Genomic DNA, 25,792 nt, shown 5'->3' with positions numbered 1-25,792 from the left:
ACGCGACATCTTTCAGGAATACGGGGTCAGCGATCCAATGAACTGGGCCCCGGCCGGGTCCGACTCTCACTTCTGGGTCGGCCCCGTGGCGAGAAGCCGGGGTGCCTGCAAGCCCGGCGGGCGCGGCGCCCCCACCAGCGGCGGGGAGGCGGCCCGCCCTGCGCGCCGCAGCGGTCACTCGGTGCTCACGCGCATGCGCCGGCCTCCGCGCGGGGGGGTGTTGGGGGAAAGGGGTGCCCTCGGCTCTTTCCCTCCCTCATCCGGGTCCTGGGCGAGCGGGCGCCGTGCGCGTGTCCCGCGGCCGAGCTGCTAATAAAGTTGCACCGAGGGGAAGCGCAGCGACGGCGGGGAGAGTGCGCCCGGCGGCCGGAGAGTGAGTGAGGGGCCCGGGAGCGAGCGGGAGCGGGGCGCGGGCCGAGCTGGGCGCTCCAGGCGGCCTCGGACCGAGGCGGGGCGTTCGGCGCGGACGCAGCAGAAACCGCCCGGCCTGCGGGGCGGGAGGTAGGCCGAGTCCTGGCCTGCTAGGGTCCGGGCGGGCGGGGACGGGGCGGCCCGTCCGGCTACGGAGGCCTCGCCCGCGGCCGGGGGCGGCTTGAGGCGGGGCGGAGGCGGGCCCTGGTCCTGCGCCGGCGTGACCGCGGGTCTGGGGAGGAAGGCGTGGGGGGCGCCCCCGAGGGGCTCCGCGACCCCGCTTCTGTCCAGAGGATCGGGTGGTTCTTCCTCCTCTCAGCACCGCCCCGCGCGGTTGCCGTGCTCGGCGGAGCATCCCGGTCAGCGGCGCTGCAGAGCTGTCCGGTGGCTGGCTGCACCCGTGCCGCCGTCGCTTTGTGTTTCCGAGATAAGGATCCACGCTTCTCGGTGGGAGTTACACTCGGGGCCGTTGTGACCGGCTCCTGCACTCAGCTGGGTGTTGGACCCGTTGCTGCCACTTGCCATGCCGGTGTTCACCGCTGCAGAGGTCTCTTCCCCTTCGCGTGAAACTTAGGCATAGCTGCACGGACATTGCCAAGCAACGAGTTTGCCTTCGTCGTATTCAGCCCCTGCCCGGGCCCTTCGCTTCGGTATCAATACTTAAGATTCATATTCCGGTCCCCCCCCCCCCCCTCTTTTCCTTTCTTCCCCTTTCAGCTGCTGTTATTACGTGGAGTTTGGAGCCTAAGCTTTGAAAACTCCCATGTGGCGCCCGTCTTAAGTTGGAGCATGCTCAGTAGCCAAAACAGAGTTTGGTTTGCAAAAAGAGCTGGGACGAGGATAGTCGGGGGTTTGGACGTTTGCCCGCTTCCCAACAAAATGTTCCCATTCTGGTTTTGATGGCATTGGAGAGTGAAGCTGTAGGCCAGCCTGGAGGTGAGGAATGCCTGAACACCCTGGGCCAGATCTCTATCTTGATTGTAGAGACATTGTTTCCTGACCAGCTGGAGATTTTTTTTGGGGGGGGGGGGCGGTAGAGCATTCCTGGCCGCCTGTGCCTTGAAATGGGTGTGGCGCTAAGTATATCTTGTTTACCTTATCTTTCTATGGAAAAAGTTTCCAAGTCTGGCTGGGTTGGCCACATCATGCCTGTTGCCTAGCACTACTACCAAAAGTGTTCTTATCTAGCACCAAAGGCGGGATAGGTGGAGGTTGTGGCTTGGCCTCACAGAAGTTGAGAGGAAAGGGTACTTGAGTTGCTGTGTGTGTGTGTTTTTTTTAAAATTCTTAAAAAATATTGTTTTAAAAACTAGAGTACAGGACTTAAATTTCCTTAGAGTGCCCAAATTACCCAGAGTGGATTAGTTTTTAACGTTAATTTGAAAGTTGAAAGGTTGAAAACCTTTAGTCCCAGTAGGTATAGTAACATCCAAGTAGTTTAAAATTTCTGCTTGATACCAGAAAACAATAGCTAGACACACTGTAATATAGTTTCACATTTTATTGGTCCGAATAGTGTTAAGAAATTAGTGCGTTCCAAGTTAAGCTAGGGATTATTTTTGGATTTGGACAAATTATTTTATATTCTTTTTTTACTCCTTTGCTAACTCTTATTCCTCGAAGAGATTACAAGAATACAAAACAACTCATAAGAGACAAATTAACATGTAACCTTCATAAAAGTCCTACGTCTTTAGTTTCTACTTTTAATTTTTGTTTATGATTGTTTGCATGATTGTCAGCATCTTCCTTTCTTTCCTCTCTAATTGCTACCCCCTCGGTGTGCCTTACCTTTTCACAGAGCTGCTGTTATGGCATAAACTAGTCTCGTTTATTTTTGTTACAAAAACCCATTCGTCCCTTAAGTGTAAAAGTTAGATGCATCTTCTCAACTGACTTTCCTCTTAGATTTTAAATCCATATGACATCATCTGGTTTAAAAGAGGAAGAGAGCAGGGAACTGGAAAAGAAAAGAATAAAATAATTTTCTTAGGATCTGTGTAGATTTGGTAGTATTATCTACTTGTCTGGTTCACTGTGGTAGGCGCCACAGAAATGGGTAGATTGGTATGTGCTGCATTTCTTTTCCCTCTGGCAAAGTCAGCTGTTAATTTCAGTGGGAGACAGTGGCAGAATGTTGTTACTAATGAGGTTTGAATCAGATTGTTGTTTACTGTTGGTTATGTAACATGTTGCTGGGAGTATTATTAAAAGTTGCCTTCTGTTGCAAGGTAGAGGCAAGTAAATTCTCCTTACCCTCTTCACTGGGTTTTAATTCTTGGCTGAACCTGAAGGCACATTAGACTATAACCATAATTATACCTGGGCAGCCTGTCTGTTTCCTGTTTTCATCATGAACCCAAACATTATGATTTGCAGTGATGATCTTTTTTGTCCTTTGCATTAAATAGAGGCAATATGTTTTTTCTCTCTACTGAAACCAGATTTGTAACTTGGTCAAATCAAAGATAGTGGCTTTTTGTCTTTTGAAGACTAGGCAATAAAATATCAAACAGTTTTTTATTTCTTAGTAACTTAAATACTATTTTAAAAAATCTATTTTACACAAATTGCTTGCTTGTGTTTTATGTAAATGTTAATGTTACCAATACTTTGTGGAGTCTTTGAATTAAGAAAGCCCTTTTTGTTTATGACTTATCAGTGTTTATTATTACCAGATGTATATGTTGGATTAGGCAGTGAGCCACACATTTGGTTGAATTTCAGAGTTGACTTGAGTACACTATAAGATATTGCTGCCTTTATTCCCCTGGTTTGTCAGTCTTCCCTGTTCTCTTTACTTACAGAAGATATGTGTGTGTGTGTGTGTGTGTGTGTGTGTGTGTGTGTGTGTGTGTGTCTTCTCTCTCTTCTCTCTCCATACTAAGCACAAAGAAGAAGCCAAATAGTTTTATTTCCTCAAATGTTATAGGCATCTTATATCCTGTGTGTTTGCTAATCTACTCATAAGGTCAGAGACATGGGAGATTTCCTTTTATAAAGGACAGTAGCAGCATGAGGGATGATTCTTTTCTTCACCAGCCTAAATATCATGGGGAAAAAAGTATCTGGGAGGTTAGAACTCAAGAAGGCTGCACAGAAATGGGGTGCTTTCCCACCAAGGAAGATGGTGCATGCCCCCAGGAAGCCTATTCATGCTTTCCACTTTAAAAGTTAATAGGATAGTAGTTATTAAAAATTTTAGTGCTAAATTATCCAGTTCATTGCCATTGTCTAGAACTGTGAATCTGAGAGGTTTGTTTACTAGTTGGAGGGTTAAGATAGAAAATTCTTTTTGAAGATCTGCTAAAAATTTTATTAGAATCAACTAAATTCCCAACCTTGTAGGTCACTTTCATATTCTAACAGCTTTTATCATTTTACTCCTTTGAATAAATGAGATAATTACAGAATTTTTTTCCCCATAAATAATCAGATATAGTTCTAGGCTGTTTAGTTTTGATATATTTTTGCCTTCATCAGCTAGGTGGGAAGATTTTCGGCCCCATTCTGGTAGGAGGTGGTTTCAGAAGGAATTTATTTTTTATTGGATTTATTGGGGTGACATTGGTTAATAAAATTATATAGGTTTTAAGTGTACAATTCTATAATATATCATCTATGTATTATATTGTGTGTTCATCACCCCAAGTTTGGTCTGGTCTCCTTCCATCACCATTTATCCCCTCTTTACTCTTTCCCACCCCACCCCCCCCCGTAATCTTCATACAATTGTCTATGAGGTGTTTTTGTGTTTTGTTTTTGCTTAATTCCTTCACCTTTTCCATCTAGCCCCCGAATTCCCTCTCCTCTGACAGCTGTCACTCTGTTCTCTGTATCTATGAGTCTGTTTCTGTTTTGTTTGTTAGTTTATTTTGTTCATTAGATTCCACATGTAAATGAAATCATGTGCTATTTGTCTTTCTCTGACTGGCTTATTTCTTGGCTTATAGCATAATGCGCTCCAGATCTGTCTATTCTATACTGTCACAGAAAGGTAAGATTTCTTTTTTTAAGGCCGACTATTCCACTGTGTAAATGTTCCACAGCTTTTTTTTTTTTTTTATCAACTCATCTACTGATGGGCACTTGGGCTGCTTCCAAATCTTGGCTATTGTAAATAACACTGCAGTGAACATAGGGGTGCACATATTTTTTTGAATTAATGGTTTGGATTTCTTCAGATATATTCCCAGAAGTGAAATTGCTGGATCATAAAGCAGTTCCATTTTTAATTTTTCAAGGTAACTCTATACTGCTCTCCACCATGGTTGCTGCACCAATCTGCATTCCCACCAACAGTATACTAGGGTACCCTTTTCTCCACATCCTCAACAACACTTGTTGTTTGTTTATTTATTGATGATAGCCATTCTGACAGGTGTGAGGTGATATCTCATTGTGGTTTTATTATGCATTTCTCTCATGATTAGTGACTTTGAGCATCTTTTCATATGTCTGTTGGCCATTTGTGTGTCCTCTTTGGAGAAGTGTCTATTCAGCACCTTTTCAATTTTTTAGAGTTTTTTTTGGTTAATTCTCAACAGAGGATATTTTTTCCCATTGATTTTCAAAGAGTGTGTGTGTTGGGGGGGGGGGGGCGCGAGGGAGGGAGGAAAGGAAGGAGAGAGAGAGAGATAGAGATTGGTTGTCTCCTACAAGCATTCAGACCAGGCTGGAAATTGAACCTGTAACCCAGGTAAGTGCTCTTGACTGGGAACCAAACTAAGACCCTTAGGTAGGCGGGGCCCACTCTAACCATTGAGCGTGTGGGCCAGGGCCCTTTGTCCATTTTTAATTTTTATTTATTTTAATTTTAAATATATTTTATTGATTTTTTACAGTGAAGAAGGGAGAGGGATAGAGAGTTAGAAACATCGATCAGCTGCCTCCTGCGCACCCCATAGTGGGGATGTGCCCGCAACCAAGGTACATGCTCTTGACTGGAATCGAACCTGGGACCTTTCAGTCAGTAAGCCGACGCTCTATCCACTGAGCCAAACCAGTCAGGGCCCTTTGTCCATTTTTTAATCAGATTGTTCTTTTGTTGTTGAATTATATAAATTCTTTATAAATTTTGGATATTAACCTCTTATCAGATGTATCATTGGCGAATATGTTCTCCCATTTTGTGGGTTGTCTTTTCATTTTGTTGATGGTTTCCTTTGCTGTGCAAAACTTTTTAGTTTGATGTAGTCCCATTTGTTTATTTATTTTTGTTTGTTTTCTTTGCCTGAGGAGATACATTAGAAAAAATATTGCTTGAGAAATGTCCAAGATATTACTGCCTATGTTTTCTTCTAGGATTTTTATGGTTTCAAGTCTGACATTTAAGTCTTTATTTCGAGTTTATTCTTGTGTATAGTATAAGAAGGTGGTCTGGTTTCTTTTCTTTCTTTCTTTTTTTTTTTTTTTTTTTACATGTATCTGTCCAATTTTCCCAACACCGTTTATTGAATAGACTGTCTTTATCCTATTGTATGCTCTTGCCTCCTTTGTCAAATATTAATTGACCATAAAGGTGTGGGTTTATTTCTGGGTGCTCTGTTTTGTTCCATTGATTTATATCTGTTTTTATGCCAGTACCATGCTGTTTGGATTACTGTGACCTTGTAGTATAGTTTGGTATCAGGTAGAGTAATTTGTCTAACTTCATTCTTCTTTCTCAGATTGCTGCTCCATCCAGGGTCTTTGTGGTGGCCTATGTATTTTGTGGTGGCCTATATATTTTTGGAATATTTGTTCTAGTTCTGTGAAATATGCCATTGGTATCTCAATAGGAATTGTGTTGCATGTATAGATTGCTTTGGGTAATATGGACATTTTATCAATGAATTCTTCCTATCCATGAACACGGTATATGCTTCTACTTATTTGTATCTTCAGTTTCTTTTTTCAGTGTCTTATGATTTTCTGAGTACAGGTCTTATACATTGTTGGTTAAATTGATTCCTAGGTGGTGGTGGTGGTTTTTTGATGCAATTATAAATAGGATTGTTTTCTTCTTTTCCTTTTCTGATAGTTCATTATTGGTATATAGAAATGCACCAGTAATAATTTCTGGATATTTATTTTGTGTCCTGCTTCTTTGCTGAATTAATTTATCAGTTCTAGCAGTTTTTTGGTAGAATTTTTAGATAGTTCTCTCTATATAGTATCATGTCATATACAAATGACAGTTTTACTTCTTCCTTTCCAATTTGGATGCTTTATATTCTTACCTGATTATTGTGGCTAGGACTTCCAGTACTATATTGAGTAAGAGTGGTGAAAGCAAATGTCCATGTCTTGTTGACTATTGAGTTTGATGTTGTCTTTGGGTTTATCGTATATGGTCTTTATTGTGTTGAGGTGTGTCCCCTCTGTTCCCACTTTGCTGAGAGTTTTTATCATAAATGGGTGCTGGAATTTATCAAATGCTTTTCCAGCATCTATTGACATGATCATATGAATTTTATCCTTCATTTTGTTTATGTGATGTATCACATTTAATTGATTTGCAGATATTGTACCAACCTTGAATCCCAGAAATAAATCATATCATGGAGTGTGATCTTTTTAATATGCTACTGGATCTAGTTTGCTAACATTTTGTTAAGGATTTTAGCATTTATGTTCACCAGGGATATTGGCCTATACTTTTCTTTCTTTGTAGTATCTTTATCTGGTTTTGGAAATAGGATAATACTGGCCTTGTAAAATGAGTGTGGGAGTCTTTCCTTCTCTTGAATTTTTTGGAATAGTTTGAGAAGGATAGATGGTAGTTTTTGAATGTTTGGTAAGATTATCCTGTACGCCGAAACCGGTTTGGCTCAGTGGATGGAGCGTCGGCCTGCGGACTGAAGGGTCCCAGGTTCGATTCCCGTCAAGGGCGTGTGCCTGGGTTGCGGGCACATCCCCAGTGGGAGATGTGCAGGAGGCAGCTGATCGATGTTTCTCTCTCATCGATGTTTCTAACTCTCTATCTCTCTCCCTTTCTCTCTGTAAAAAATCAATAAAATATATTTTAAAAAAAAAAAAAGATTATCCTGTAAAGCCAGGACTTATGTTTGTTAGGAGCGTTTTATTTGTTTGTTTGTTTTTTACTGCTTCAATTTCATTAGTTGTAATCGGTCTATTCAGATTTTCTGGTTATCCCTGATTCAGTTTTGGAAGATTGTATGTTTCTAGGAATTTTTCCATTTCTTCCAGATTGTCCAATTTGTTGGCATATAGTTGTTCTTAATATTTTCTAGCAATCCTTTGTATTTCTTTGGTGTCAGTGGTTACTTCTTTTTAATTTTTGATTTTACTTATTTGGGTCTTCTCTCTTTTTTCCTTGATGAGTCTGGTTAAAGGTTTGCCAATCTTGTTTATCTTTTCAAAGAATCAGCTCTTGGTTTCATTAATCTTTGGAATTGTTTTTTTAGACTATTTTGTTTCTTTCTGCTCTATCTTAAGGAATTTTTTATTCTGTGTGTGCACTACTATAATTGTAATTCACTTTTGGAAACTAGTTGTTAAAGTACATTTTATAAACAAGTTGTTTTTTTTCTTGAGTTCTTTGGTACACCAGTCTCTGCCTATAATGTATATATAATTTACAGACTGGTATAGTCTGTAGAAATTTGGAAATAGGTTGATCTGTTGTTAGGTTTCAATTAAATTTTTTCTTTTAATTTCCATATATGTTATTTTGTTATTACTGAAAATAATAGTGAGAAAAATAAAACTGGTGTCACCTTCCCACCTTTCTCTGAGCATAGCAACTGGAGTCCTGGGAAGTCTCACACTTTACAGATTTAACTATGACCTCAGAATATGGTTGGTGCTTTCAAGGCAAGTTTTGTTTTGTTCAATTTTGTTTTCATGATGTGTTAGGATCTGCCTAGCATCTATCTGGTAGGTTGTATAACTTGAGATCTAGTTATTCTGGTTTGTATCTTCCCAGGAAATGGAGACACTGCAGAAATATTTCAAAGCTAGCCTTTCATTTTCTTTCCTCTATTCACATCTTACTGCTCACTTAAGTGAGTGCCTGCTTAATTCACTGACTATTTCCACTCTTGGGGCTTGAAAGTATAAATTACATGAATACTGCCTAGAGCTGAAAAGGTATCCAGAGTCATATTTGCTATCTTTTCTTTTAGGTAACTTGAACTCTGGGGTGCACATGAGGTATCTGTGGAACATCTTCATAAAACACTGGAATATATCTTGTGTACACAAGTTAGCACCTTCTGCGCTAGAGACACGTAATGTAATGATTTGGTATCCATCCTTGATGATTTTATAATTTAAAGGAAAGCACTATAAAGATTGACCAGCTCCGTGTCTATTCCTGTGCCTACAGGCCTATACAAGTATACTTGAATCCATCTGGTAGTAATGTAGGGAATCTTGCAGGCTCTGTGGGGGTGAGTAATATATCTAGATCAGGCTCTGCTTAATTAGAGGACTTAGAGGAGCAGATGAATTTTAAAGAGTGATTAAAAACTGGGAAGCAAAAGTCTGGATGTGGGAGATAAAAAAGTATAGACTTGTGTGGGCACAAAGAGAGGCTAGGCAAGAAAATTATGCTGTGAAAAGTGTGAGGGACCATGAGTTCAGCATTGAATAATTCTCATTCACTATGAACACTTTTTTGATGCCTTTGGAAATTGGGAAATTGGGTAAAAGTGGTGATTTAAGTGTTTCTCTAGGAAAATGGTTTTGATGCTCATGTGATTTTATCTCCTCTTCCTTATAAATGTTTCCTTATAGAATAAGATTTCTAAATCTAGGAGACCTTGTGGGTAAACTTGCTCTTGGTTTCTTTATCTTCTCTGCCTGCAGCATGATTGTGGCTTACATATTTTGTCATAATTATAGACCTGGGTCTAAGATTGGTTTGACAGTGGTGGTGGTGGTAGGGGGTGTCTTCTCTTGCTAATACTTGGTGACTACTATTGATATTAGAATTACAAGGGTAAGATATTTTTTAAATTTTACCACCAACAACCACAGAAAAGTTACCCTTGAATTTAGTATATAGGCAAGTGACTTTCTTCTATTGCAGGTGATCTTAAAGTCCTTGGTTCTCAAACCTGCTATGTAACTTGGGACTCTTGTTAAAATGTGGAAGATAGGACCCTACTTTCACTTAATGAATCTGAATTTTTTGGTAATGAGTAATTTGTTTTTTAAACCCCATCCTGCAATTGTTTGTATAGGTTTGGCTGAGAAGATGGTGGGTTGTGACACATATGGGCCTTTATTTTCATGGGTTGATATGCTCAGGAGATTTTGTTTTGGCTAAAGTGTTGGGCGAGGTTTTTGAATTGGTTTGTTTGCCTTCTATTTTGGACTGAAACAATTAGAGAGATTTTGGAGCAGAATGTGTAGTAGTTGTTGCTATGAATTTACCTCTGAAATTTGGGCATGAGCAGTAGCAATATGTGTCTCTGTGTCTGTCTGTCTATAGAAGAGTGTTGAGGGTGGTTTGTATGTGTTTATGGGAGTTGGTCAGGAGGTCCTATTCAGGTACCTCCAGGTAAGAACAGGACCTTTGGGTTCTTGATATTAATAGGACTTCATTTGAATTGGAAGCCTGGTGAAGCTTAATATTTTATTCATACATTTAATGTACATAAAATGTAACTCCTGATCTTTCTTCAGTTTCGTTATTAGCATTCTTGAATCGGTTGATGACATCCTTTCAGGAGCCTTGGAATCACTGTTGACTCCTCTGTTCTTACATTCCCTTTATCTATTCTATCAGGAAATCTATTATCTTCCAAAATATATGCGAAATTGTCTACTTCTCACCTCCCCACTACTATCACCCTGATCTAAGCCATCATCATCTCACCTAGATTCCTGTAATTCTGAACTGGTCCCTCTGCTTTTTACCCTTGCTGACCCCATTCCCCCAGTTTATTCTCAACACATTAGCCAGAGTAATCGTATATAATAAAAGCCTGATATACTAAGTGTCCGACTGTTCAACCGTTCAACCAATAGCTATGACGCACACTGACCACCAGGGGCCAGACGCTCTGACTGGTAGGTTGGCTTGATGCTGGGGTCTGGCTGATCAGGACTGCTCAAGATGGCTGGACATGCCCTGGAGCCCTCCCGCAGTCCCTCCCCAGCCCCAGTTGTGCACCGGTGGGGTCCCTCAGCCTGGCCTGCACCCTCTCTCAATCCAGGACCCTCGGGGGATGTCAGAGAGCCGGTGTCAGCCTGCAGGCCAGGCTGAGGGACCCCACTGTTGCACCAATCCGTGCACCAGGCCACTGGTTGTTTAATAATGTCATGTTTCCACTCAGAGCTCTCAAATAGGGTCTGAATTTCACTTATAGTGAAAGCCAAAGCCCTTACTATATCCAGTATGACCAGTCTGTGTCTACTACCTGTTTGACCCCACTCCTATTTCCCCCTCCTTGTTCACTTTATTCTCAGGCTACCCCGGTCTTGTAGTAATGTGAGTGTGCCAGGTATGCTCCCGCCTTGGGATCTTTGTGTTGTCTTTGCCTGTAATGCTTTTCCTTCAGATATCTGCCTGGCTCTTATTTCCTTAAAGTTTTGACTCAGTTAACACCTCAGTGAGGCCTGTCCAACCTATTGAAAATTATACCTCTCCCACAGCATGCCTTTTCTACCCCCCTCTGCTTTATTTTTCTCCATCACGCTTTTCACCTAACAAACCCTATTGTATCGCTTATTTATTGTATGTTGTCTGTCTCTCTCCATTGGAATGTAAGCTACATGAAGACAAGGATTTGGTCTTCTTTATTCACTTTTATATTCTCAGCTCCTAGAATGCTACCTCAATAAGTGTACTTTTGAATGAATAACTTGAATTTAATAAGTTCTCTGAATATGCTTTCTACTGCTTCTTAAATATTACATTCTAGTAGGAGACAAAAATTAAGTAAACCAACAGATAATTACAAATAGGTTAATATAGTGAAGGAGATGAACATAGTATTTATATAGGGTTACAGGGTGGTCAGGGAAGGTCTCTGGGAACATAGCTAAAGTTGAGGCCTAAATGATGAGAGGTCTAGAAATTAGTGGTTGGAGCTTGAGGAAAGTGGTCCAGGCAGAGAATGGCATTTGTAACATATCTGAGGTACAAAAGACATTTCCAGGCAGGAAGAGAAATGCTTTTGAAAAAATGAATTCTTACTAATATTTATTCAGAGCAGAAAGTATTTTACCCTCGTTTCCAATCAATTTCTTTTAAATTTCAGCTTCTAAACTTGTATAGTCCTAAATATAATGAAGGGAATTCTTTTGAAATATGAATGACTCTTGTAATGTAAACCCTCTTTAGTAAGTATTTTAATATGGCTGAGGTACAGCTATACTTTGGTTTTAAAATCTGTTTTTCCCCTTGACTACGCAAAAGTACATGTTTATTTTAAGAAGTACAGAATTGTGTGAAGCAGAAAGTGTTTTGTATCCCTGCCCTGCCCCCCCCCCCCACTAATATCCTTTCAAAACTCTTTATGCAGATTCTCTTTCATTTATTAAACAAATAATTACTGAGCACATGTGTCACTCGGTTTATAACGATGAGTGAAAACAGATATGGCTGCTCTCATTTACATTCTTCCAGAACTTACTTTTTTTTTTTTTAATTGATTTTTTTACAGAGAGGAAGGGAGAGGGATAGAGAGTTAGAAACATCGATCAGCTGCCTCCTGCACACCTTCTACGGGGGATGTGCCCGCAACCAAGGTACATGCCCCTGACCGGAACCGAACCTGGGACCTTTCAGTCCACAGGCTGATGCTCTATCCACCGAGCCAAACTGATTAGGGCCAGAACTTACTTTCTTGCAGAGCTGGACAGATAGATGTAAAAATAAAGGTATAAGTGCTACGAAATAGCGGTATGTGATATAATAGAGGAATGTCACCTAGGCAGGGTGCTCGGGGAAGGCTTCCCTGAAGAAGGAATGCTTAAGCTGAAATCAGAGATGTATGTGTGAGTGTGTATGTTTGTAATGTGATAGATTCTTTTGTAATGCATGTAATCTATTAATTTTATAAGGTTTTCATATATGGCGGAGGTACCACTGCATTTCTTTGGATTTCCAAGATACTGTTCTGTGTTACTGTTCTATCAATAGTTGCAGTTTTTTAGAACTCAGGGAACCTAACACATGCAGAAAGTTCTAAATCTTACTATTATCACAGTTTCTTTCTAGCTGAGGTCATTTCTCTACGAAATAACAAAACATATCAATGTGAGAGTCATCTCATCAGGTTTTCATAAACCAGAGGTCAACTATAAAAGGCCAAGCATAGTTGTTTAAGTCTCTCCAAGTTCTGATGTAAGAAGCACATCAGTTACTGGCCTTCTGGGCTTGTATACATATTTTTTACTCTCTATTTTAGCGTTCTGTCTCAGTTAGCTATCATATGGAACTAAGAGTGAAACTAAGTGATGTGCTAAATAGTATATTAAGCTCTTCATTGTACCTTCTCTTTTCCCCCATTACTCTTTAAGCTCTTTGAAGTTACAGATAGTGTTCTTTAAGCCTGAGTTCCTAGCACAGAGTATTCCTGGCTTATTAGGTACCCAATAATATTTGAATAAATTAAATATCTATTCTCATAGATTCAACTCTCACTTCTGTTCATATGATCCCCCAAATATACATATTCATTCCTTTTCTCGTGAGCTTTAATGTCATATCTTCTTGAAGTTGCATTGGTGCTTGCTTCCTTATATCCCTCCACCACCAGCTTCTTACCTCATCATGGCTTTAACTAGAATTCCTCTGTTTAGGTAAGTGTATCTTTATTCTTTCAGCTTTTAAACTTTACCTTTTTGGTTTGCCCCTGTTTCTATTCTAGGTAGTCACCAAGACTTATTGATTGTTTATTTGTAATGTCTCTCACATATTCCTTATCTATATCTCTACTTTCATCACTTACCTTGTTCTGTGTACCACCGCCCTTGTATATCTTCCTTTCATAGTTGGGGTTACTACTATGTTTTCCATCTTCCTTTTCTTCCATTTTTGTCTCCTTCAGATGCCTCTTTGAACATATCTTTCTGCTTAGGTGGAACTCTACATTGCACATAGGATTACTTCCAGCAGCCTGACTCCTTAGCCTTGAATTCAGTCTTTCCCTGTTTGGCATTTATTCTGTGGTGGTGCTTTAACCTTATGCTTCACAAATGGTTAATTGTATCCTCATAGTCTCTCCTGTCTCATTTGGCTTAAGTGATACTTGGTTTTCCTTGTTCTTGACCTTTATTACCAACTGGACTGTGAATTGTAGATTGTTAAATTCCTTGTGATTGTTGCTCCCAAATTTGTGCTAATATGATGAACAGTTATCCATGTCTCATCCTTAAGGCTTTTATTCACCTCCATGTAGTGTGTGTGTGTTTGGGGGAGACAGGAGCCTGTCAGAGCTTGGCTTTTTGTATACTTGCTAAGTCCTCCACTTTTTGTCTGTCTTTAGTCATTTACAACACAGTTAATTCTTCTTAAGCAGTTTTATTCACAAGTATATAATCTTTTTACCTTTTTTCTCCTCTGTTTTTCAGTTATTTTGGGATAATTCCTCTTGCATTATTTTCTGTTTATAGGTCTAAGTGTGATAGTGTTTGATCACTAGATTTTATTATATTCACTCAAACTGCAATATTGATAATTGACTGACTCACTGTACACAGATTGTCCTGTGTATTTCTCAATGGGATTTTAGATTGGGGCGGGCGGGGGGGGGGGGGAGGGGCGTTCTCTGGTTTTTAAGCTAGAAATAGAAATTCCCTGAAAGATGTCTTGGGCACTGTTCAGTTTCGTTTGCTTTTGTTTTATTAATTTATTGGTTAGCCCACTGTCATTGTAACAAGACTTGGCTTTTAAGGAAAGATTCAATGATATTCAGACTTTTTTTATATTCTAAAAAGTTGGTTTAGTATAGCCTCTGTAAGAGAAAATAGAATTTGTCTTCTATCCCTAATTTTGCTATTGAAATAAGGCTTTAATATTTGCAAGTAGTAATTTTTACAGTTGCTTCTTATGAAGGTTATTGCAAAAGAAAATCTATGATTTAAGTTTCTTGAAATCTTTTGTTTGTTTGTTTGTTTTCTTAGGAACTAAATACATCACCTTTAAAAAATAATAACATATTTTATTCCCAGTGGTGTACTTCAGGATAGCTTTAATATGTTAGTGACCCAGGATGAGGATGGCAGAGGCACAAGTAGGAATTCTCTCAGAAGTCAGGTTTTCATGTAGAGCATTGTCTCAAATATCTGGGCTGTCAAAATATATCTTCCCTTCTACTTGGAGAGAACTCAGAGGTAAGAAAGCACTGGAGCACATGAAAACACTGAAGATACAAATTGCACACTGTGTGCTAATTGGGTCCTGTTGGAGGTAGAAGAAAAGTGCATTTTCATTAGTTAGTTTATACATCATTAGGTAGTAGCTAAGCTTCTCCAAAACCAGCACTGAGGAATGTGGAAGAAGCTATGAGGAATGGAGAAAGGAGGCAAAAAATGAGGAGTCAAAGAAATGAGCACAAAAGAGAAGGAGGGAGCAATAGATAATGGCGGGAGGTGATGGGGATCATCAGAAAGGACTTTGGGAGAGGAGAAAAGCTGCAATTTTTGTCACCTCCTAACATCTCTGAGTTAAATGTTTATCTCATTTAATTTTTAGAACTTACATTCACTATATAAAATAGGAAAGAATGAGGATACAGGTGTGTTAGATCCAGAATTTGAACCCTTAACAGTGCTTGGCATAGTGAGTATTCAATAAATGTTAGTTGTCCCCTCCTCCTCCTCCTCCTCCTCCTCCTCCTCCTCCTCCTCTAAGGAATATTATTTTCTTTGCTTTAGCAATTAATTTTTTATACTTAATGAGAAATTCTTTCATAACCAAGGAAAAGATGCTGTTGAAATCCTTGAAATAACTGTTTCTTTGAAGAAAGTTGTTTCTAAAAGTCTACCTTTTCAAAATCATTCGTGCACTTTCATCTATTCATTTGGTTGGAGTGTCATCCCATGTCAGTCAGTAACAATGCATCCTATTCTCCATGCTTTCTATAGTGGATTTCCAACACAGCACAGTAACAGGTTCATAATGATAATTAAGTCTTTAAGAAAAGCTCATGTTACATTTAGGTCTTTGTGAACTAATGATAAGTGGTGTAGGAAAATGCTCATTTAAAATGAAACCACTTAAAATGCAGATCAGTATTTCATACTGAATTGTGACTAAAAGATCTGATTGGGACTTTATCTTGAAAAGTCAAAATTTTGGATAAACGTTAGTTTATAGTTATAAACATGCATTAATTTTATAACGAACGAATGAATCAAGTGTGAATGGATAGGCTTCTTCTCACAAAATAATTTAGTAGCATAATATAGCAGTGGTGCTGACATTAAGAGGATTTTTGTTTTTTTGCAAAAATATCCATAAAAATATAAATTGCTTTTCCCAAGAACATCTGTTAATCCTTTGATAGTCAAGTTCTTTCTCTACAAACAATAGGCTTGTTTACCAATCACTACAAAAGTGATAAATTTCTAAAGGTCTGTTCTTCATCACTGCAAACCCACTACAGGAGTACCATCCATTTGGGCCATAGTGCATCACTCCCATGGGTTTTCCAGGCAAAGAGAATGCAAATCTGATGCTAATGCTGCTTGCTGTGCCATGAGTAATAAAGTCCTTTGTCTCTGACCCAGGAGTCTCATGTACTTTGTCAGTATCTGTGAAACTAACTTATTTGCAAGTAGAGTAGTAGGGTAAAATTAAATCCCACACCCTACATTTTTGCTATCATTTTAATAAACTTTGTGAAATTTTATAGTTTTTGCAAATTTGCAGTTTTACTCATGGTTTATGGTGAGGGAGATGCCAGTGAATACAAACTAATTTTATAGGTGATCTGCACACTAGTAAATTTTTAAAAGTTTTTTTTATATTGAAGTATATCTTATAATAAAGTATATAAATCTTACGTGTATAACTCAGTGAACTTTTACATATGCGTACATTTATGTTGTCACCCAAATCAAGATACAGAAAATTTATAGCTCCCCAGAAGAGTCTCTCTTGTCCTGCATATTAAACATTGGTTAGTTTTTCCTCTTTTTGTATGTTATATAGATGGAATGATATAATGTTTAATATTTTGTATCTGAATTCTTCAGTATTATATCTATGAGATCCATCATGTCTTTTAGGAATGGAATAGTTTGGTCCTAGGAATTTATGTTTAGTATCAATAAATATTGTCAAACAATTTTCCAAAGTAGTTGGGTAAATTTATATCCTTCCGTATTTAAAGAGTTTAGTGTAAGATTTGTCCCTACCATTTTCGTAGTGCTAGTTTTTTATTTTTTAAAAAATTAATTTTAGAGAAAAAGGAAGGGAGAGGGAGAGAAAAACATCCATCTGTTGATCAAACCCACAACCTGGTTATGTACCCTGACTGGGAATTGAACAGGAGACCTTTTGGTGCATGGGATGACGCTCCAACCAACTGAGGCACACTGGCCAGGACCCTATTACTAGTTTTAAGAAAGCACAAATCTTAGAGTCTTAGGTTTTAAAATCTGATACTCCTTATTCTTTCTGAAGCCAATCTCTTGAAGTCTAACTAATGACATCACCATTCACCATTCACGAAGTCATTGGCCTTTTCTTTGTTCCCATTCTTTTAAAACTCTCTCTTGTGTTTAATCTTCCACAGTATCTTTGTATGTAGTTCTAAAATCTTCTTCATAGTGATACTTTATCAGTAATTCTTTCTCCTCTTTTCTACCAGTGAATATTCCCTACTATTTGGGTATTTACCTGCTGCTCTTTTCATTCTGTTGAAAACCTACATTTTCTTTACTGTTTCAGCTCTTTGTACAAAATCTTAAATCTGTTTCTCATCTTTTCTTTGCTAAACCTATATCTCCAGTCATGTCCCTTTTCCCAATAGAGTTAACCATCTTCTCGGCTGACTAAGCCACTTTCTTAGTATCCTTAATTCTAATGGAATTGTCATTATCTTAGTCACCTGGACTTAAAATTTGAAGTTATCTTTTTAATTGCAAGGTACAGTTGATAGAAAAATCAATGGCCATTCATTATATACTCCCTTAGTATGTGGTATGGTACATGGCATAGTGCCAGGTGCTGAAGACTTCTTCCTGGGAAGATTTTGTATTCCATTTGGGAAGTTAAGATATGTTTTTATCATTTCAGATATTGTTTATTAATTATAATAAGTATAATAAATGGCCATAGCCTCTTTAGGGTGGAGTAGTAAAGGAATTCTTAACAAAAGGGGATGGATTTGAGCTTATCATTAAGGATGACTAAGATTTCTCTTGAAAGACACAGATGAGCAGAGGTGCAGGGATTGGGGTTGGATCAGAAAGTGCGTGTAGTACAGTGGCAGGTATGTTAGCCTGAGATAAGATCTAACCAATCTTTGAAATCTTCACTCTTCCTCCTTTGAATACTAATGATCATAATTCACATTTGAATATCACTTTGCAGTTTATAAAGTATCTATTACTGATACCTTTTTTCCAGCATTACTTCTGCTACTTCACTGGTTGCTCATTGTCTGTCATTGGCTATGTAGTCACCACAGGGGATTGTACCCACTCTTATCAGTGGAGTGCCACTGCACATCATTTCTTCTTGTCGTTAACTCCAAGAGCTTCTTAATGGTGCAGAGTAGTGGTCTGCCTGGAGCAGGTTCATTAATTTAATGTGCTTAAAATATCACAGAAGACAGTAGGAATTATAAAATTATAAACTGTCCTTTTCTCGGTTAAACTTTGAATTATCTTTAAATTTATTCAGTACTAGAGGCCTGATGCACAAAATTTGTGCATGGGTAGGGTCCGTAGGCCTGGCTAGTGATCAGGGCCTATCTGTAGGGTGACTGGTGGTGCAATCAGGGACCCCTGCTGGCACCTGCCTTGGCTGGCCTGGGGCCTGTGGGCTGGGGGCAGCTCCTGCGTTGAACGTCTGCCCCCTGGTGGTCAGTGCACGTCATAGCAACCGGTCATTCCTACGGGATCGGGCTGAAACTGGCTCTCCGACATCCCCTGAGGGGTCATGGATTGCGAGAGGGTGCAGGCCAGGCCGAGGGACCCCACCGATGCACAATCGGGGCCGGAAAGGGACGCGGGAGTTTGGCCAGCCGGGGAGGGACTTCGGGAGGGCTCCAGAGCGTGTCCAGCCCATCTCGCTCAATCCTGATTGTCTGGACCCCAGCAGCAAGCTAACCTACTGGTCGGAGCATCTGCGCCCTGGTGGTCAGTGCATGTCATAGTGACCAGTTGAGCAGCCTTAGCATATTATTAGCATATTATGCTTTGATTGGTTGAACGGCCAACTGGTTGACTGGACACTTAGCATATTAGGCTTTTATTATATAGAATTCTTAGTTCTAAAAATAGATACTTTCCGTTTTTTTGGCAATTATGTGTGTTAGGATTTATTTGAGGTCTTGGTACATTTTATCTTATGACAACTGTTACTATAATTTGCATTTAATAATGTGACTTGAATAAGACCATGGCTTTTGCCCAAACCTTATAAGTCTGTGACACATTTTAAAGAGAATAATGACCTTAGGGAAGGGCTAGATTTTCTTAAGACTTTTGTTTGGACATATCATGTTCAGAATTGACATAGCTTGTAACATGCGTTGCAAAGATGAAAAGTACTTCAGAATCAAACCTTAGCAGGCCATTTGGGGGCTTATTAGCCTGAAACTAAAAGAATCAAAATCTAGAGGCTATTTCTTTTTAATGATACATAGAAAATAGAGCAACCTGGTTTTGCTATTGGCTATCATTTGGCATTGCCTGTGAATTATTTGTTCATGTTAAGAAGAAGGAATTGAGTGGTCACAGGACTTTAGAGAAAATTTTTCTTTCTAGACTTAGATTTTTTTGTTTTACTTTTCTGCTCTTACTTAAAAATAACATACTTTTCAGTTATATTGATTTTTAATGTATATTAATTGCATTCATTTAAATTAGGGATCTTATCCTTTCCCCCCTTTCTCTTTCAGGACTTGAACCAGTGAAAAAAGCTTATGGCACTTATGAAGATAAATGTCACTCTTCCCTTTTAAATTGGAGCTTCTGCTTAGGACCTGTGTATAACTTGTCATCTGTGATCTGTTCACTCAGTAGCCATTGACTTTGAGTTGCAAGAAGGTCTCTGAAGATTTATATCAAATGACGTCAATGGCCAGCTTGTTTTCTTTTACTAGTCCAGCAGTAAAGCGATTGTTGGGCTGGAAGCAAGGTGATGAAGAGGAGAAATGGGCAGAAAAGGCAGTCGATGCTTTGGTGAAAAAGCTAAAAAAGAAAAAGGGTGCCATGGAGGAACTGGAGAAAGCCTTGAGCAGTCCAGGACAGCCGAGCAAATGTGTCACTATTCCCAGATCTTTAGACGGACGCCTTCAGGTTTCTCACAGAAAAGGCTTACCCCACGTTATATATTGTCGTGTTTGGCGCTGGCCTGATTTGCAAAGTCATCATGAGCTAAAACCATTGGATATTTGTGAATTTCCTTTTGGATCTAAGCAAAAAGAAGTTTGTATCAACCCATACCACTATAAGAGAGTGGAGAGTCCAGGTAGGTTTTACCCCTTGAGAAGAATGAAAAAGACCTCTCTTCCTGATTTGCATTTAACTGGATTTAGTAATTAAAAGGTGATATTAGCCTTGTATTTTCCTTCTTACAGATTTTAATCTTGGAAGGAATACTGGATTTTGAATTCAGCTTTTTGTATATAGATAATATAGCTCCCAAGTGGCTTATTCTAATTCATTGTTAAGGAGTCAGTTATATGTAACTCTACCATTCCAGTGAATGACCTGTCTCTATTTTATTTAGGGCCTAAGCTCCATGTACATACTACACCCACTCCTTTTTATCTGTTTAAGAACTTTGTTCTTAAAGTTGTCACACCTTCCCCCAGCTTTATATTTTTCCTCTCTACTAGACTATTTGTGAGAGCATATAAGCATGTCATAATACTGCCCATCCTAAAACGAAAGTTAAAAAAGAATTCCTGTTTTGACCTCAGTTACACCTACTCACACACAATCTTATGCACTATGTCCTCTAGTTCTGTTAAAGGAGTCTCCATTTTTATTATCTTCACATTACTTTCCTTCCATTCTTTCTTGACACCTCTCCAGTTAGTCTTTCTTCTCTACCATTTAACTTGTCAAGATCACCAGTGACTGCCTTCTTACAGGTAAATGGGTCATTCTCAGTCCTCATCTTATTTGCCCTCCCAACATCATTTGATACAGTTGCTCTCCTTCCCTCTCACTCAAAACTTTTTCTTTATTGGCTTCTTAAACACTAGTTTCCTATTTGTGCTTAGTCTCTTTGTTGGTTTATTTTCCTATTTTTATAGGACTCAGTCTCTGAACAGTTTGTCCATCTATATCTTTCTTCTTAGAGCTCTCATGCTGTCACATGTCTTAAAACCATCTATAAGCTCATGCTAACATTTAGAACTCCAAAGTCAGCTTTTCTTTTGAGATTTAGATGCTTACATCCAGCTGCCTACTTGATATCTCCACTTGAATGTCTAATAAATATATCATATTTAATGTCTAAATAGGACTTTTGATTTTCCCTCCACCAGATCATTTATTTCTCCAGCTTTCCTTATTGAAGTAAATGGCACCAGTATTCATGTAATTGCTACCTAGAAGTCATCTTTTATTTTTCTCTCTTAAGTCCTGTTTTTGAGCTATGAGCAAATGCTATTTGCTATATCTTTAGAATATATATATTTTTTAAATATATTTTATTGATTTTTTACAGAGAGGAAGGGAGAGAGATAGAGAGATAGAAACATCGATGAGAGAGAAACATCGATCAGCTGCCTCCTGCACATCCCCCACTGGGGAAGTGCCTGCAACCCAGGTACATGCCCTTGACCGGAATCGAACCTGGGACCTTTCAGTCCGCAGGCCGACGCTCTATCCACTGAGCCAAACCGGCTTTGGCTAGAATATATTTTGATAGTATCATCTCTCACCATCTCTAATACTGCTGTTCCAGTATAGAATATCATCTTTTACCTTCAGTAGTCTTGTAATTGATCTCTCTGCCTCTTTTTGTCCCACTCCAACCCATTCTGTTTTCTACATAGCAGCCAGAGTAATAGTTAAAAAAAATATATCAAATCATGCCAGTCTGTGCTCAAAATACTTTAAAGGCTCTCTATCACACTTAAAACAGATTTCTATAAGACCCTACATTGACCTGTCAAACTTCCTTTATTCTTTGGACTTGCCATATTCCTGCATCTAGGCTTTGTTCTTACAGTATTCTTCTCCCAGGACCTTTTCATGGCACATTTTCTCACTCCATTCTGTCCTTACTCAAATAACCCCATCATTACTTGACACTATGTTAGACATTTATTTTGTTTATTGACTGACATGAGCAGGACCTTCCTCTGCCTCGTTCTGCATTGCATCCCCAGTGCCTAGAATAGTGTTATTACCTGGCACTTTATAGATTGTGCTTAGTATTTTTTTGTAATGAATGAATTACATAAACTGAGATACTAGCTGGGTGCATTAGTTATCTACTGCTACATAATAAATTACCAAAAGCTAAGTGGCTTAACACACATTTATTATCTCACAGTTTCTGTGGGTCAGGATTCCAAGCACAGCTTAACTGGGTCCTTTGTAGTGCTGTAATCAAAAGTGTTGGTCAGGGCTTAGATCTCATCTGAGGCTCAGTTGGGGAAGGATCTGCTTGCCAGCTCATGTGATTGCTGACAGGATTCAGTTCCTTGCAGGCTGTTGGACTCTTGGTAGTTGTCAGCTGGAGGCCACCTTCCTTTGTTTGCCACATGATCTCTTCATATGTAGCTCACATTCATGACAGCTTATTTCTTCAAAGTCAGTAGGAAAGAGAGGATCTTTTTGCTGGAAGGGTATTATATTCTTATGGAATTTTATTATATACATCCTATCACTTTTGCCATATTCTGTTGGTTAGAAGCAAGTCACAGGCAATGAACTCAAAGGGAGGGGATTATGCAAGAATGTTGCACAGAAATGGGAATCATGGTGGTCACCCTGGAGTCTCTGTGCCACACTGGGTTTCACATGGATATAATATAAGCCCAGTATGGCAAAAAGGCTATGAAAATAACATTGGATGTGTAGACTAGCAAAAAGAATAGCAATGATGGTGCTGTCAGGGAAAGTTTAGTTTAAGAGCTTTAGATCTACCAATTGATATTTGAGGTGATTCTCAATTTCTCATTGAACCTAAGAAATCTGTAGCCTGAAGGAGTTGACAAAGAAAGGATGATGTGAGGATTTAATGGAGAAGTGTAGTTTGAAAAACTTCCTAGCTTGATATTTTCTAGGAATTGATGGAATAAAGTATAGGAATTTAGTGTATTTCCCCATAGCTAGGGTGTGATTTGTAACCCCCCTATAGAAATGTTTTATTTTTTATAATCAATTTTTCTCAGACATGATTCATTTTATAGAAAAGACTGAGGCATAGCTCTGGTATGCTTAAGCAAGTTAATCAAGAATCTATGGTACAGGATGGATCACTTTATGGTACTAGTATTAATAAAGCGGCAGAAGTAGTAACTAATAGTTATGAACATTTATTGAGCACTTATGAACTGAGTAATTTTCTGATACTATGAGGTTATTTCTTCATAGGGTTAGAAAATGGTACTAACATTTAAAAACTTAATAAATTTACAGGTAGGGAAACTAAGGAAAGTAACTTATATAAGGTCACATTGCTACTGTATAGTGGAGCCAGAAAGTATTACAAAAATTAAAAAGATGGAAGATAGTTGGAAAAGAATAGAGGGCCACCTCAAGTGGATCAGAGTTTAATCCAATAGGCAGTGTTGTCTAGTGGTAAGACTGGGTCCTAGAACCAGATTTTCTGGGTTTGAATCCTGGTTTTATCAATATACTAGTGTGTCCACAGGCAAGTTACTTAACCATTCTGTAACTTAGTTTCCTCATCTGTAAAATGGGAATAATAATTCCTACCCTATAGCTTTGTTAGGAGGATTAGATAAATTAATGCATGGGAAGTGCTTAGATTAAAACACTAACTGGTTCAGAATGAGTTCAAGTTAAATATCATAATAAAATAATAACCCTGGAAATAGAGTATAGGGGAATATAACAGAAAGTTATCAAAAAAATACTATTAGAACAGTTTTCAGAACTGAAAATTGGAAGGGCCCAGTGACTGAACAACCAGAAGAGGGAATAAAAACAGACCCACACATGACATTTTAGTATATCATGGATAAAAAAAACATTCTAAAAGCTCCCAGAGAGAAAATACAGGATACATACAAAGGGCTGGAAATGAGATTCTTATATTTCTCACTGCAATTCTAGATTCTAGAAGAAAATGAAGCGTTGTCCCCAAAATTCAGAGAGAAAAAGTTTTCTATTCTGAAATCTGCAGACAAACAAAAGGCAATATTTATTGTATATTCAAGGACTAAAAATTTACACACTGTTTCTTAGGAAGTTAATTGAGGAACATGAGGTCCAGGAAATGACATCCAACAGGAGAGAAGAGAATGGAAGTCCAAGGATTTCAGATTTGTAAGAAACTTAAGTAGCAACTAGTCTAGATTTTAGCAAAAGGATGGAGGATTCAGGGGGAAAAATTGAATCAGTGGATTTTTTTGTTTATTTTGTGACAGCTGGAAAACATGTTGATAGGAATTTGATATGTTGGACTTCTGGAAATATTAGTGGTAAATATGATTAAGCAAATGAAGGAACAAAGCTGTAGATAAAGCACTTTTCATGAAAAAATATGATCATAGGACATACTTAGCTCAACAATGAATGACCTTTATATATAATGTAAACAATGGATAGTAATTTAACCAAAAACTTTTAATATAACTTTACTGTGGGGAAGGGGAATGTGAGTGGGATAGAATGATATAAGAAAGCTGCTTCATTTGTCATAAGAGCAAGTATACAAATAATGTATTGAGATCAATAATAATAATATAAACATATTAGTTAGCAGTACATAAAGTTTTAGAATAAAATGGCTAAGAGTTTGTTTTGTTTTTTGTCTTTGGAAGCAGTATGGGAGGAGGTTTAGAAGTTGCTGTTTTTATTATAATCTTTTGTATCTTTTTAAACTATTCATGTACTATTTTGTATGAAAATAAAATAATTACTAAAAAATGTATAGATATACAAGTAAGAGAGAAGTTAGTGAGCTCTGCCTTAAAAATAAAAGTGAAGAAATCCTTACTGGATTGAATACTTAAGTAGTTATTTTATTAAATCTTTCAGATTGCTAGCTAGCTAAACATAGACATTTTTGCTATCTAATACCCTCCCTACTCTCCATGGTAGCTAGCTGTCCCATCATTCTGTAGTGGGACACAAGTTGGTAATATACAGTAGAATAAAACAATTTTAAACAGATGTTAACCACATAATTACAACACTAGTTCAGTAAAATAAAAAGAGACACCTCCTGCCCCCTGAAACCCAGCTGTACAAATACGAGCCTCTGATTCCTCAGGTACACCCCTGCTTCTAAGGCGGGAAGTATGATCTAGTAAACTTAAAAACAGATTGATTTTATTGCTGCAGAATGATGTCAGAGTCAAAGAGATTTTCAGAAGTAAAATTACATTGACAAATATAGGAAAGTTGTAAAAGACATGAATTGGTACAATAAGTTTAAAGAAATTAGGTTTGTTTCTGTTTCCTATAGTGCAGCAGTTCTCAACCTGTGGGTTGTGAACAATGAAAATACATCCTGCATATCAGATATTTACATTACGATTCATAACAGTAGCAAAATTAAGTTATGAAGTAGCAACGGGGGTCACCACAACATGAAGAACCGTATTAAAGGGTTGTGGCATTAGGAAGATTGAGAACCACTGCTAGTGAAAGGTAGTAAGATATTTGAAAGTGCTTGATCACTTGTATCTTTAGAGAAAGTGAATGTTTGAATAAAGTTTATCTTTCTAAAAAAATTTTTTTTTTGTTAATCCTCACCCGAGGGTATTTTAACATTGATTTTTGGGGAGAGTGGAAGAGAGAGGGAAAGACAGAGAGAAACATCAATGTGAGAGAAACACATCCACTGGTTGCCTCCAGGTTGGAGAGGAGTCTGCAACTGAGGTACGTGCCCTTGACCGGAATTGAACCCAGGACCCTTTGGTCTGCAGACCAATACGACACTCTGTCCACTGAGCCAAACCAGCTAAGGCTAAAGTTTATGTTTTAAAAAAATGTATCTCTTAAAATGTTTAGGCTTTTGTTGTATATATATTCATTATGGTCATATTTAGAAATCTGACTTTGAATGAAGACTTCTACGTAAGAA

General features: G+C 38.5%; 1 protein-coding gene across 6 annotated transcripts in view; it reads left to right on the top strand.

The window, feature by feature from the left end:
- Positions 1-223: 223 nt before the first annotated feature.
- The window catches only part of SMAD5 (SMAD family member 5), a 43,070-nt gene continuing 17,501 nt past the window's right edge, over positions 224-25,792 (top strand). Inside the window, exons 1-3 of one of the 6 annotated variants that reach the window (XM_036312800.1) lie at positions 355-373; positions 8,541-8,650; positions 19,449-20,020. In XM_036312800.1, coding sequence (XP_036168693.1) covers positions 19,618-20,020 — 403 coding nt within the window. In that variant the 5' untranslated portion in view covers positions 355-373; positions 8,541-8,650; positions 19,449-19,617. Of the gene's footprint in view, positions 374-778; positions 1,062-1,179; positions 1,348-8,540; positions 8,651-19,448; positions 20,098-25,792 lie in introns of those variants that run through there. The other 5 variants (XM_036312799.1, XM_036312801.1, XM_036312802.1 and 2 more) reach the window with 5 other exon arrangements.

Source organism: Myotis myotis, unplaced genomic scaffold (genome assembly GCF_014108235.1).
Source record: "Myotis myotis isolate mMyoMyo1 unplaced genomic scaffold, mMyoMyo1.p scaffold_m19_p_6, whole genome shotgun sequence".
Classification (NCBI taxonomy): domain Eukaryota; kingdom Metazoa; phylum Chordata; class Mammalia; order Chiroptera; family Vespertilionidae; genus Myotis; species Myotis myotis.
The sequence above is the reverse complement of the archived record's forward strand: the minus strand, read 5'-3'. Positions and strand labels throughout refer to the sequence as shown.